At 39.8% G+C, this 15,624-nt stretch overlaps 1 protein-coding gene across 5 annotated transcripts in view; it reads left to right on the top strand.

Annotated features, from left to right (window-relative positions):
* Positions 1–15,624, top strand: part of MAP3K1 (mitogen-activated protein kinase kinase kinase 1) — an 85,616-nt gene that overhangs the window by 21,603 nt on the left and 48,389 nt on the right. Inside the window, exon 1 of one of the 5 annotated variants that reach the window (XM_058732127.1) lies at positions 603–628. The exons of 3 other annotated variants lie outside the window; for them this stretch is intronic. In XM_058732127.1, coding sequence (XP_058588110.1) covers positions 618–628 — 11 coding nt within the window. In that variant the 5' untranslated portion in view covers positions 603–617. Of the gene's footprint in view, positions 1–602; positions 629–12,394; positions 12,905–15,624 lie in introns of those variants that run through there. One more of the 5 variants, XM_058732146.1, reaches the window with a different exon arrangement.

Genomic DNA, 15,624 nt, shown 5'->3' with positions numbered 1-15,624 from the left:
CCGTCTGGCCCCTCCGCTTTTGCCAGCCCGACTCGGGGGCTCTGCTTGGCCGGCGAGCCGCCCCTCCGCCCCGGCTCCCTCCCGCCAGTCCGTGGAGCGCGCACCGCCTCGCCGCCCTTCCTACCCTCTTCCGTGGGCCTCTCGTCTGCGCTTGGCTCCGGAGACTCCGTTCTGCTAATCCTCTGGCGGTTTTCTGGGTTCTTTAGGCAGGTGTAGGTGGAATCTAAGTGATCAGCAGGACGCGCGGTGAGCCCAGCGTCCTCCTACGCCGCCATCTTCCGGAACTCCCCTGTTTAGCTTTAATTGTATAAGGAAAGGATATCCCCAGGGATATCTTCTAACGAAGAAAGCCTTCTTTTGTCTTTTTCCTAAATTTGTAAAGTTTTTCCATAAATGCCCATATGTATACATTCTTTTTTACTTAAAACTTTAAAATGCATTGTTCAGTGACACTTAGTTGTATTGCTTCCTGATACTGAAAATTCAGATTTAACTGTATTGCGGGGGTTCTTTTCACATAATTTGGACAGAGTTGGCAATTCCTAGAAAGTATGAATTTCACTATGAATTTTTTTTCTTTTTAATCTAATAGCTTGGTGCTCAAGTTCTAGAAGAATATGACTTTCAGGTAGGTTTGGAATAAGGCTTTTTAACTGACTTAATCACTGTGATTGTACCAACTTGAAGCATAGTCACAGAAAATCTCTTGCCCATTGCAATTCTTCATGTACAGAACTGAAGCTGCTTCTAATACATTGCTGAGCACATCCAGTACTGATCACTGTTTGTCTTTGGATTCCTGGTACTGAAGAATACTTGACCTTTTCTGCTTCCATCACAACCCATACAGTTCCTGCGTTTTGAATGTTGGGATCAGCTATTCAGATATTTGGGAGCACTTACTACATGCTGCTAGCACCTGATTTATCCACAGACACAGCTGTGATGAGAAATAGAGCAAAGTTCTTTTGAGTCTCAATTGCAGTTAGCACTATTCCTTTAGCTTACTGTGACTGATAACTAGCAAAAGTTTTTGTTACCACTGAATAAGGCAGGTAGACTGTCAATTTGCACAATGCAAACTGAAATCATCCTGCAGTTTTATAAATGCATGGTAGAACATTTCCTCCAATGCAAGAGGATTCGCTAGGAGTTTTAAATAATGCCAGAGATGTGTGAGAACAGAGCCTTCCGTTTTGGGGATTAGATCCATAAAGACACTTTGGGCATCCAAGAGAAAAGGTTTATGTTGCAAATTTCTTGATTTCTCTTCTCCCTCTTACTTCCTGGGCCAAGTTTTGGTGATAAAATCTAAAACCATCAGTGTCTGAAAGTCATCTTATCTCTAAATACAGCAACTTGCTAAGAATTAAATTGTGTAATATAATGCTTTATTCTTATTGAAGGTTCCCCAAAATACTGAATGTCACAGATTTTAATTACTAAAAGCAAATGAGTAGAAATTTCTTATATGAGTAGAGAATATGGTTGGCCATATACCGAGCCAAAATGAAGTTTTTGTTTCTGAGTTCTTTCTCTGTTTAATATTCCCTGCCTACAATACATACACATGTCATGTCCCCTGCCCCCCGACCCCCCAAAACAGACAGGTCTTGACTTTTCACTTGTGCTGGACAGTGGCTTTAAGACTTGCTGTTAGTAAGCCACCTGCACTGAATTCTTTGCTTTAGCAAGTTTCCTATAATGCCATTGCAATCACATTTTTTCTCTATTTCTTAGTCCTTTATTAAAAATAAATATTACTTTATAAATTATTTATTAAGCATTGATAGGGTTTGCACTTGTGATCAATTTGCTCTACACTTTGGATAGTTATACCATCCTTCTCTTCATAGGCTGATTTCTGTCCTCATGCTTTGGGTTACTTTTGCCCCAATATATTATTACATGGGAATACAGAGCACAGGAGCTACATTTTATATTGGCTGAAGCCGTATTGTTTTTAAATCTGTCACAGAAATTAGCCCAAAGACCTAGAAAAATAATATGCTATCAATTATTGATTTTTTTAAATAGCTAATCTGGGACTGATTTTAAGTGTACTGTGAGAAATTGCATTAAAAACATTGATAAAAGTATTTACATTTCGTAAAAAGTTTCTGCTTAAGGGATATATTTTAAGTGTTCATTTTTCCCCCATATGCTTAGTTAGCCGTGTGCATCAAATCTTTCTAAATACAGTGTTTTTTTCCATAAACCGTTAAAATATCCTGGAAATATTATAATTTCAGAATTTCAGCCCTTTCTTCCACAGCTCTTTTACCTGTGAAAATGGGATAAAATCTTGTTTTCTTAAGATGATGTGTAAGAATTTGGGGTTTGGACACTGTGGGCACTGTGAAGACATGACAGCCATCACCACCTCCCCTCCAGGATTATGTCACCTGTGATTGTTGTGAGGAAATGGTGAAGTTAGCGCTCTTGGCTGCTGTGGCTTTCAGTTTCTGCCCTGCTGCCTAGTAGTTATTTTGGGGTCTCCCTGTATAAGTCTGAGAAGCAAAATATCACTGGGTGTCACCCTGGATCCTGGACATCAGAGGGGTCTGCTGCTATGCTGCAGCTGAAGCCGGGGTGGACTCCCTGGCTTATATCAGTTCAGGTACCAGAGAACTGCTTCTGGATAAGACTTGCTCAGGATATTGACCTGTTCTCCCTTGCTGGAGCACAGAAGCAGCCATTGAGACTTTTAGAGGCGACTAGATCAGGAATGGGATGGAGAACAGAGGGGCTGCTGGTGGTGGCAGTGATGGCAGTGGCAGCAGCAACTGAAATCGATCTTTACGGCCAGTGAACTGCAAAACCTGATCAGCTTCTTACGGGATAGCTAGACTCTGACAGAGGCAGATGGATCATTACCTGTTACTTTCTCTTAGAACTTTAAACATTCTTTAAAAACGTGAATATTTTAGTCTATTTCAAGATGTTTATTATTGCTTATGTAGGACTAATGAAAAAAATTAGGAACAAATGAATTCCACAAGAATTTTTCTTTGACCTCTGAAGAGTCAAGTAGCCCAACTTAAAGGTGAGAAAATGTGGATAATACTTTGAAAACGAAAACTATTCTGATAGAAAATTGAAGTTTTCTTTTCCTGTTTCATTTAAAATGAAAAGCCTAATCAAATTGCATTTCAAATTCAAGAGTTCTTTATGGACACATCTGATTCCTTCTTTCCCCTTTCAGCTATTGTATAGGGAATTTTCTGTGTCTTTAGTTGAAAAACATCGAACCTGCTCTCCAGGAGCTGATTGTGGTAGACGGCGTGTTAGCATCAGCTCACACCAACAGGCCTGTACCCAGTACTGTCTTCCCACCTGTGCAGACCATTGAGTAAAGTACTTGAACCACTTTGAGTTTGTCCTTATCTATAAATGGGAAATAATGTCTTTCATACTTCAAGAATTTGAGAAAATTGAACGAAATGATGGCTATGAAAGTGCTTTCAAAGGGTAACAATGCAGCACTAGGATTTATGGTCCCAGCACTTCAGAATACCAAAGTGCAAGCACCTGCCTCTCTAAGTATCACAGTGGCATTAGAGATCTGGAGCAGTGGAGTCCCGGGCTGAGGCGGCTGGGGCTGGCCAGTGCTGAGTTCCCATCAGCTCATCCTAGTTCAGCAGCGTACTCCTGCTGTGCTGCTCTTATTGGAAAGAGCAGTAATAGCTCACTTCCTCCGTGCCTGGTCCACTGGGTGCATCCTATAGCTTCTCTCATTTAAGACTTACACCATCCTTGTGAAGTTTTATTCCCATTTTACAACTGAGAAAGCAGACACTCTGAGAGTTGAGGTAACTTGGCAGCTAGTTGACCTTGAAGCCTGGATGTGAACCCTGGTAGTCTGACTCCAAGACTGTGTGCTCTTAACCTTTTTGATAATCTTGTATGTATGTATATATATACACACACACACACACACACACACAATATATATATATAAATATATGTTTTATATACGTTATACATATATTTTAAATCAGGAGATAGGTTTGAGTTACATCAGCACATTTTTTTAAAGTTTATTTATTTTTAGAGAGAGAGCATGAGTGGAGGACAGGCAGAGCCAAAGCGGGTCTCAATGTCATAAACCATGAGATTATGATCTGAAGTGAAAGCAAGATTTGGACACTTAACCAACTGAGCCACCCAGGCACCCCAGCACATACATTTTATTATCTTTTATTTATTTCCTTTTCTTGCCTTTTATTGGAGTAAAAATCATATCTGATTATGACTTTTTAAATTATGGTTAAGTCTTCCAGAATACACAGGAAGCATCACTGAACCATGTTAACATTTTTCATTGTGACGTGAAGTTGGTATAAAATAAAGCCAATTGTAAACACAAATAAATTTAGACTTCATTGTGTTTACTGTGCCAGAGAAGAGAGTAGGCTCTAGGGTGCAAATATGGTCGGATTCTTTTTTTTTTAAATTTTTTTATATTTACATCCAAATTAGTATATAGTGCAACAATGATTTCAGGAGATTACTTAGTGCCCCTTACCCATTTAGCCCATTCCCCCTCCCACAATCCCTCCAGTAGCCCTCAGTTCTCCATATTTATGAGTCTCTTCTGTTTTGTCCCCCTCCCTGTTTTTATATTATTTTTGTTTCCCTTCTCTTATGTTCATCTGTTTTGTCTCTTAAAGTCCTCATAGGAGTGAAGTCATAGGATTTTTTTCTTTCTCTGACTAATTTCACTTAGCATAATACCCTCCAATTCCATCCATGTAGTTGCACACGGCAAGATTTCATTCTTTTGGATTGCCGAGAAATACTCCAGTGTGTGTGTGTGTGTGTGTGTGTGTGTGTGTGTGTGTGTATGTATGTATGTGTATGTGTGTGTGTATATATATATATACACCCCACATCTTCTTTATATATATATATATGCACACACCCCACATCTTCTTTATCCATTCATCCATCAGTGGACATTGGACATTTGGGCTCTTTCCATACTTTGGCTATTGTTGATAGTGCTCCTATAAACATGGGGGTGCATGTGTCCCTTCAAAACAGCACACCTGTATCCCTTGGATAAATACCTAGTAGTGCAATTGCTGGGTCTTAGGGTAGTTCTATTTTTAGTTTTTTGAGGAACCTCCATACTGTTTTCCAGAGTGGCTGCACCAGTTTGCATTCCCAAAATATGGTTGGATTCTTAATGCACAGACCTTTGCCAACAGAATGGGAGATATGCTTGGAGTGCACTTGCATTAGAAGTAGTCATTGTTAACACCGTGGAGCCTTCACCCTTCACAGAGTGCACGCACAGACTTGGTCTCCCCTGCACCCTGTGACACTGCCATTATTCCCATTATATAGTTGGTGGAGATACCTCACAAGAGTTAGGCAGCCTCTCCAGGCAAATGAAGTAGTAAGAGACAGAGTAGTAATCCTCTGTTCTGTATTTACACCCACTCCCTCCTGTGCCGCCTCTCCTCAGCTTGCACCTGAGTGTCCTAGTGCATGCTCCAAGGTAGCTGCCTTGGGTATTTCAGGCATTTTGAAATTTATTTCTTTACATCTAAATGTAGTTATTAGAATTCTTTGTGTAAGTGGGTCTTAAAAAAATATTTTTCATGTCCTTTGGTTTTAAATAAAGATTCAATTCAGACTTCAGCATTTTTTTTGGTTGGTGTAATTTAATTGTTGGTTATGCCTGTTTACTAATTTGAGTAAAGATATTAATATCTAAGGCTAACATCCAATATAGAAGTATGCCTAAGTGAATTCTAGTCCATTCTCTTATTGATGTTTGTTCTCTACTAGTAATGTAAGTTAACAAATGCCTGCCTCCCAAGTGTGGAATCTCTTTTTGTGTTCAGCAGACATCTTCTTTGATAATTAGAAGAGCTTAGTGGCTTTGAGAAAATTCATTAATCTCCCTGACCCTATGCCTCCCTAACAAACAAAGGCGATTATCTTTAACTATAGAAAGTCCACTCAGGTAAAAATGAAATCTCCTTCAGGGCAAGATAAATATCTTTGCCCTTAACTGTCTTTTATTCCCTTATTTTGTTTTCTTAGAAATCATAGTAATGTATTTGCTGTCCTGTAAAACCTACATACGTGCTCCTTGTAGAAACTTAAACTGTCACCTCAACTCAGGCCATGTTTACTGGCATACTGTGTGCATACTACTGTGCTAGGAACTCATTTGGGGAGGTAAAAAGATGATTGACTTCTTGTGTCCTCTGACTGGTTATAGCACTACTGGTAGCTAGGTTCAGGAGAAACTCTTGGAGAAAATAGGGGTAGTTGTCCATTCTGCCTGGATTTGACAGTATTCATGTATATACTGGATATGAGGACAACTTCATAAATGCTGCCTACTGATTATCTTTTTAGGGTACAGATGATGTAGGCATTGAAGAAAAAAGATGAAGAAAGAAATACCGTTGTGCTGTAAGAAAGGCCTCTTAATGGGGCGCCTGGGTGGCGCAGTCGGTTAAGCGTCCGACTTCAGCCAGGTCACGATCTCGCGGTCCGTGAGTTCGAGCCCCGCGTCAGGCTCTGGGCTGATGGCTCGGAGCCTGGAGCCTGTTTCCGATTCTGTGTCTCCCTCTCTCTCTGCCCCTCCCCCGTTCATGCTCTGTCTCTCTCTGTCCCAAAAATAAATAAAAAATGTTAAAAAAAAAAAAAAAAAGAAAAAAAAAAAAAAAAAGAAAGGCCTCTTAATAAAAAATGTAAGCTGACACACACACACTCTCCCAGGAAAACAATCAAGAATGATGCAGTGCCAAACTCCTGAAAATTATTTTATTATGTGTATTTTACTTATATACATCTTTTAAGAAAATAACTTGTGGAAAGTAAGATATGCTTAATCTTACATATCTTGTTACAGTGATAATAATTCCTCCTTTGGGATTGAAGTTTCATGGCTTCTTATGAATGTTTGTAAGGATACCTTTGCTCACTTGAACCCTGGGTTGCTCAGAATCTTTCACAATTGCTGAAGATTGAAGAATGAATGGAGAGTTGCTGTGGGCAATTTTAATTCCTTGATAGATCAGCCCTGGTTCATTTCCGGACCTCTGAAAGAGTAGTGGGGAAATCCTAGCTCAGATTCCTCCTTCTGAGGAGTGCCAGGATTTCACGGAAGAGAGCAGAGGAGAACCTGCAAAGGAGATGTTACAGGACAGATGACACCCAAAAGGCAGGGGAGAGGACATTGTCCATGGAGAAAATGGTCAGCAGTGGCAGTGCCATTGGGCAAGGAATGTGAAGGTGGTAGTGACTGTCTTCTGACCAGCAGTTTTAGTGGGGTGGTGGGCATCGGAGCACCTGTGCTTTGTTAAGGAGTAACAGGGCGGTGAGGAAGCCCAGGCTCCTCTTGAGAAGCTGGCAGAAGATGGAAGGGGAGAGAGGAGAAAGCCTAAGGGTTAGCAAAGGCAAAGAAGCATTTAGGATTGATGTGATTGGTCTTTATTTTAAGGCTAGGAGAGGGGAGAATGCTTATAGACTGAAAAGATGGAGCAAAGAGAGGAGGTTTTGTTGTTCAAGTAGTGAGCGTGCTTTTCTGAAACAGACGTTTCTTGAGGAGGAGGCTGGGAGGGCACTTGACTGGTGAATAGGAAGCCAGTCTGTGATTAAAAGTTTGCCATGGTTATGAAATATGTAGATAGGCATTTTTTTCTGTGTTTAAATTATTGTAGTTCATGGTGTAACAAAACATTTGCTCACTCAACAAATTTATTAAGAACTGGCTATGTGCCAGGCACTAGGAATACAGCAGTGAGGGAACAGACAAAAATCCCTGCTCTTACAGACATTATGTTCTAACAAAACACGGTTGTGATTGTACTTGGAACCCATTTCATGGTTTCTACATGCACAGTTTGTTCATGTCTTACAGACTTCCCTGAGTGTGACAGGGAACACTTTTTTTTTTTTTTTAAGTGACTTTCCCTGCCCCAAGTGTTCAGAAGGTTGCTTTCTGTCCAAGCCGTCTTGGTGGCTCTGATAGTTCTCTACCCTCTTCCTAATTGTCACTTACAGTTGCCTCTTAGAAATAGTAACCTGGTCCTGTTTTAACTTGGTCAGCATGCATACCTAACTGGCAGCCAGTCACATTTTGATGCTGAAGGTGTGGTGTGGTGATGCATGTAGGCGTATGATCCCATAGTACTTTCTTGGTAATAAAGTATCAAAGATTTAAAATATTTTTAGAAAAATAGTTTAGGACATATTTATAAATATCCCTATAAATATTACTTATTCTGTTGTATAACAGATATAACTGATAGGCTTTCTTGGGTGGAAAGTGGTAGAGATATGGTATATGCTTGGCAGTTATGCAGTTTATCTTCTCTCTGCCTCAGGTAGAGGGTGACTTATTGCTTATATATGGCTAGTTGCTGTGGCCTTGATAAATTATGCTCTCTGAACAGTTTTTTGAAGTTTTGTCATATCTTTATGTAAACATCAAACTGATGGGAACACGGTTGAGAACAGCTGCTTTAGCTTGTTTGTGAACACTTTGGACATCCATTCAGTTCTGCTGAAGGACCCAGGAGTGTCCCATGCAGTCTGCCATGCTGAGAATGCTTGCTTGGAACAATGAACATCTTTGTGTCATTGGCTAACATTGAATTCATTTGAATTTTATTTTTTAGTCATATTTGTATTTTTTAATTAAATTTTTTTTGATCTTTATTTTTGAGAGAGAGAGACAGAGACAGAGCATGAGCGGGGGAGGGGCAGAGAGAGAGGGAGACACAGAATCCGAAGCAGGCTCCAGGCTCTGAGCCATCAGCACGGAGCCTGACATGAGACTCAAACTCACGGACCGTGAGATCATGACCTGAGCCAAAGTTGGATGCTTCACCGACAGAGACACTCAGGAGCCCCTAGTCACATTTGTATATTCAATGAAAGACTCATTGCAACTCACTCCCAAATCTTAGAATAAAATTGGCCTTCTAGAAATTGATGGTCAATTTTTCATGCTTATGCTATGGCTTCTAATACATACCACCAGCTGTTTTCCCCTAAACTAGGAGAGTCCATGTTTGAGGAGTCTAGATTTGGGCTTCCAACACTGCTGCTTCCCTGGACATACCCCCATTCATCAACCCCCTTGGCTAATTCCCTCTGAGGTTGCTTCCTAGTAAGATAGTAGTCTCATGACTTCTGCCTCTCCCCTCCCATGCACAAATCCTGTTGGGTTTTCCTTCAAGACTTTTTATTCTTACTAACCACAGGAAAATCATCAGGCATTAACAAAATGAGAGTCATGCTCAAGTTCCCAAACTTTGGGAAAGTTCTTTACACTGAAATACAGATGTCTAAATTTGTGGTTCTTGGCTTCTTTTACCGGCCATCTCTTAGTGTTCTACTGGGATGAAATCTTCCACTTTTCATTCTTTCCACAAAGCGTGGTCATAGAGATATGGTCTGGAGGCTCATATTGGAAAGGCATTCCTTCCTCCCAGCCTGCCGTGTATAGGTACCAAGCATTTGAAGATCCATAATGTTAGAATGGAAAATGAGTAAGACCTGGTCTTACCCTCAAGTAAAATATAGCACAAGGGGAAAGATCAGTCTTTTCCTTTATTCAGCATGTATTTATTAAGTATCTCCCATATGCCAAGCTTTTTGCTAGGGTGGGGGACATAATGTTGAGACACCCCCCCCCCCCACTTTCTGCCCTCAAGGATTGCACAGTCAATTGTTGGAGACAGATAAGTGTCCATTTTAATAGTGCAATTTGCTGAGAGGGGATGGAAGAATCTATCCCTCACTCCAAACTCAGACTGAAAGCCAGCCTCTGGGACAGTTTCTCTAAGGTAGAGATGACCCTAGAACTTGAGTGGTAAGGTGACAACTACAGGGCATTGAGACCAAGAGATACGCCAAGGAAAACTAGACAAATTTTATTTTTATTTTTTCCTTCTTCTGTGTACTAGATAAACTCACATTTTATTGTCAGCTTTGTTTCCATTTTTCAACCTAAAAGTTTCGAGGTTGCATATCAGCCAGAATGGTAATGAATTGAGTCAAAGTTATTCCAGGTAGAAAGAATATTCATATACATGCTTAGGAAAAAGAGTTGGTGTCTGCCATGATTTAAAACAGGAATAACGGGGCGCCTGGGTGGCGCAGTCGGTTAAGCGTCCGACTTCAGCCAGGTCACGATCTCGCGGTGTGAGTTCGAACCCCGCGTCAGGCTCTGGGCTGATGGCTCGGAGCCTGGAGCCTGTTTCCGATTCTGTGTCTCCCTCTCTCTCTGCCCCTCCCCCGTTCATGCTCTGTCTCTCTCTGTCCCAAAAATAAATAAAAAACATTGAAAAAAAAATTTAAAACAGGAATAACATGGGGCACTGGGGTGGCTCAGTCAGTTGAACGTCAGGCTTCAACTCAGGTCATGATCTCACAGTCCGTGGGTTCGAGCCCCACATCGGGCTCTGGGCTGACAGCTCGGCGCCTGGAGCCTGTTTCGGATTCTGTGTCTCCCTCTCTCTCTGTCCCTCCCCCACTCACGCTCTGTCTCTCTGTCTCTCAAAGATAAATAAACATTTTTTAAAAATAAATAAAAAATAAAACAGGAATAACACAATAATTTATCTATGTATAATCTTTTGCCCCATTTTCATTCAGATCATTCTTTTATAACTGAATTAATTAAAATTAGAGATGGTTAAAATGACTGTCTTTTGAAGAATATACTAGGCTGTCATAAGTCAAAACCTGCCATTTTAAAATTAATGCAATTATTGGATTCTACTAAATTGTACCTTTTGCTACAGTGGAAAGAAATTGGCATATTCAGGAACACCTCCAGAATTCTGTTGAAATAAGGAAGACGTTATTCAGGTAGACAGTAATGATTCAGACTGTATTTGGGACCGGATATCAGAATTAATGTACCTTCTCTTTGAAGTGATTAGTGGGGCAAATGACATCTTTGATAGTAATAATCACTTAGGTTACATTTTTAAGGAAAGAGTGCCACCTGCTGAATGAAGTTTTTTTCTTCTCATTCCATTCTAGAATGTTCTGTTTCACTTTGAATTCTTAGTTTTTTCAACTATATATAGATAGCTTATGCCAGCCAAAGAACAAAGAAGTTAGGTTCACTCCTGATCTCATCTTCCAGTGGATTAAATAAGGTGTGCCTAGTATTCTTAGAGGAGGTTTGTGCCATCAAAACCAGTTGCAGAAAATAAAACCTTAACCTAAACACGATTCAGCACTTTGCAAGTTTCAAAACCTTCCCATGATTGTAATGTACTCACTGGCCCAAAGTTTTTGTTTTGTTTCAAGATGGGTATGTGGACACTCATTGAGTAGGAATAGGTGAGCAAATGTCTGGGAAGAAATTATGCCAAGGAATAACTGAAGGGGAATAAGGAACATACGAAATTGGTCAACATCTACTGGGGGAGACCTCAGTCACCTAGAATGTTAGTACAGAAGTAGTTTGATCACAACTTGGCTGTAGGTTGAGGAGATTCCTGAAGTCAAGTTGGAAATCTAAATACCTATTTCACAATAATCCATAAGGTACTTTTGTAGTTATTAACAAGATGTCATCTCATCAGTGAAAGGTTGAGAACGTGAACACTAGCAAACACAGCAGTAATAGAATTAAAATATTTTATTTGAGAATTTTACATGGCCATTACTTGTAGTTTATTGACACATTTGTGGTGTTTTGGCTTAATTTATTGTTAGGCGTCAGTCATTTGCAGCTTTTTCCACTTGTTTATTGGACTATATAAGTAGAGAATTTTTTTTCTTACCAGAAGAGCTAGACAGTACACTAGATTGATTTATACTTGCTGATATAGACAGAGTAATTGCACAGCCCACAGAGGAATGACATTTTGTATTAAAATCTGGAACTAAAAAATCATATATACATAGTGTAAGGTATTAGAATTTATTCCATATAAAATATTTATGTTTTTTATTCAAATATGTCAAGTTTGTATCCTAAATACCAGATGTAATTAACCAAAGGTTAGTCACTTTTTCAGTTTGAGGAATGAATTGTACCTAAGACAGCAGATCTTAAAAAAAAAGTTGCAGTGATATCTACTTTTATTACTTAAATAAGCAGTAATAATTGGCTGAATGATAATAAGCATTCTTTTTTTTCAACGTGTTTTTTTTTTTTTTTTTTTTTTTTTTTTTTTTTTTTGGGACAGAGAGAGACAGAGCATGAACGGGGGAGGGGCAGAGAGAGGGAGACACAGAATCGGGAAACAGGCTCCAGGCTCCAAGCCATCAGCCCAGAGCCTGACGCGGGGCTCGAACTCACGGACCGCGAGATCGTGACCTGGCTGAAGTCGGACGCTTAACCGACTGCGCCACCCAGGCGCCCCGAATGATAAGCATTCTAAATATAAAAAGCATAATATTTAATACAGAATCAAAAAGATTTTACAGTAATTGTGTTTTCAGGTTAGCACTCAAAATGACACATTAAATATTAACATCTTAGCTTTTCTTCATTTACAAAAAGCAAACCATCACTTCTGTGACACAGATTAAGCATTTCTTTTTTTTTTTTTTTAAATGTTTATTTTGGAGGAGAGCACAAGTTGGCGAGGGGCAGAGAGAGAAGGGGCAGAGCATCTGAAGCAGGGTCTGTGGTAACAGGCTGACAGTAGTGAGCCTGATGTGGGGCTCAAACTCATCAACCACGAGATCATGACCTGAGCCGAATGGACACTCAACCGACTGAGCCACCCAAATGCCTCCATATTAAGCATTTCTGAAATGATGACACCAGATTAAGATAAAAGCAGGCTATATGTCTGCAGAGAGCTCTGGACCAGGGGAGTCAGAATTCAAATTGGACCATTGTCACCAATGCAGCCAAGACTTGACCAGAAACCAGACATGCTTCATTTCTCATTTCAGGGTAGGTACTACTTTACATCTTTTTGACTTGTAGCACTTAAATATGCAAAAATGGCTGTTCTTTTAAGAAAGAGAAATTTGCGTTTAATTAAAAAAAAAAAACTAGAAGAGTTTTTAATGTAAAACAACTGAAAGTCCATGTTTTGTGGTCTCTCCTTTCTTGAATGTTCTTCCTAATAGGTGTTTGACATTTCCGAGAGAGCTTTGATAGACTCTTAAATATAATACTCACCTCTTTTCATAATGAGGTTTAAATTGCTTTTATGTAATGACTATCAAGTGTACAGAGTCTGTAAGTTTAGTATTTCCTAGCCTGAGTTTTCATAGGGTCTATGGATTCACATGTGTAGCTTGCTGATGGTAAGAAAGGCTTCTCAGATTTTAAAATACTGGGAGCCACAGGATTATAGGAGTGGCAAAGAATATTTTACACAAATAAACTTTTAGAAGGTACTCTCCAGATTTAACAAATAAGGGAGTTTATGGGTCATGTTGAGCTTTATATTTTTGTTTATATTATATCTCCCTTATAGGACTAAAGCATTTATATAGTGGCATTAATAAACGAATCAGGGGCGCCTGGGTGGCTCATTCAGTTAAGCATATGACTCTTGGTTTTGGCTCAGGTCATGGTCTCGCACAAATCGAGCCCCTTATTGGGCTCCATGCTGAGCATGGAGCCTGCTTGGGATTCTCTCTCTCCCTCGCTCTCTGCCCCTCCCCCACTCACATGCATGTGCTCTCTCTGTAATGTATGTATATGTGTGTGTATATATATATACATATATATATAATTAAACAGACAATCCTCTTAATAGATGCAGAAAAAACATTTGACAAATACAGCATCGTTTCTTGATAAAAACCCTCAAGAAAGTAGGGATAGAAGGAACATACCTCAAGATCATAAAGACCATTTATGAAAGACCTATAGCTAATATCATCCTCAGTGGGGAAAAACTGAGAGCTTTCTCCCTGAGATCAGGAACACAACAGGGATGTCCACTCACCACTGTTGTTCAGCATAGTGTTGGAAGCTCTAGCCTCAGCAATCAGACAACACAAAGAAACAAAAGACATCTAAATCAGCCTGGAAAAAGTCAGATTTTCACTCTTCGCAGATGACATGATATTCTACATGGAAAACCCGAAATACTCCACCAAAAAACTGCTAGAAATGATACATGAATTCAGCAAGTTGCAGGATATAAAATCAATGTACAGAAATTGGTTGCATTTCTGTACACCAATAATGAAGCAGCAGAAAGAGAAATAAAGGAATCTGTCGCATTTATAATTGCACCCAAAACCATAAAATACCTAGGAATAAACCTAACCAAAGAGGTAAGAGATTCGTACACTGAAAGTTATAGAAAGCTTATGAAATAAATTGAACAAACACAAAGAAATGGAAAAACATTCCATGCCCATGGGTTGGAAGAACAAATACTGTTAAAATGTCCATACTACCCAAATCTACACATTTGATGCAATCCCTATCAAAACACAGAACTAGAACATTCTTCACAGAGCTAGAACAAACAAGTCTAAAATTTGTATGGAACCAGAAAAGACCCCAAATAGCCAAAGCAGTCCTGAAAAAGCAAACCAAAGCTGGAAGCATCACAATTCCAGACTTCAAGCTGTATTACCAAGCTGTAATCATCAACACTGTATGGTACTGACACACAAAAACAGACACATAGGTCAATGGAACAGAATAGAGAACCCAGTAATGGGCTCACAGATGTATGGCCAGCTAATCTTTGACAAAGCAGGAAAGAGCATCCAGTGGAAAAAGACCATCTCTTCAGCAAATGGTGTTGGGAAAACTGGATAGTGACACGCAGAAGAATGAACCTGGATCACTTTCTTACACCATACACAAACGCAAAACGGGTAAAAGACCTAAATGTAAGACAGGAAAACATCAAAAATTCTAGAGGAGAACACAGGCAGCAACCTCTTTGACCTCAGTCATAGCAACTTCTTACTAGACGTGTCTCCAGAGGCAAGGGAAACAAAAGCAAAAACGAACAACTGGGACTTCGTCAAGATAAAAACCAGGAATGTGGCCATCAGTGCCAAAAACACAAGAGTGCTACCACTGGGCCAGAGCTTTGGGTGTTTGCAGTAAAGTGAAGACTGTACCCCAGGAGCCTTTTTTATTTCATATTCTGGGGCTTTCCTTAGGCATATAGAGATTAAAGAAAATGGCTTGTCCAGGTTTTGTTGTTTTTTTTTTCCCCCCTTTGGCTGGTGTCTTACGTTTACCCAAGACCTAAGTCCTTGGCAGAGAGTGAGTAGACAGGGGCAAATCTTAGTGACAAACTCTGGCCTCTGCTAGTAGTTAGATTAGTCCAAGTTTGCATGTCTGACACCCACTTCTCTTAGGATGGGTTCACATCAGGTGATTTTACCCATCTCTGTAGCTGGCTGTCAAATAATCTTTTTCCCCATATTTTGAAATCTTAGAGCCTTAGTTGCTCTAAAGACATGCTGAATTTTATGATAGCTTGAGAAGTCTTACATTAAGATAGTAAGACAGCTAGTTTTAGTTTCTTCTCTAGATTTTTCTTCTTAGATATATTGACTTATTTGAGCCAAAAGGGACTATATAGATGATTCAGTACAGATTTCTCACAATATATCCCAAGAACCACTACTCTACCAAAGGTGTTCTGCTAAAAGGGGCTTCTATGCCAATGTAAGGAATGCTGT

Source organism: Neofelis nebulosa, chromosome 1 (assembly GCF_028018385.1).
Source record: "Neofelis nebulosa isolate mNeoNeb1 chromosome 1, mNeoNeb1.pri, whole genome shotgun sequence".
NCBI lineage: Eukaryota > Metazoa > Chordata > Mammalia > Carnivora > Felidae > Neofelis > Neofelis nebulosa.
This window is presented reverse-complemented; position numbering and strand designations above follow the sequence as displayed.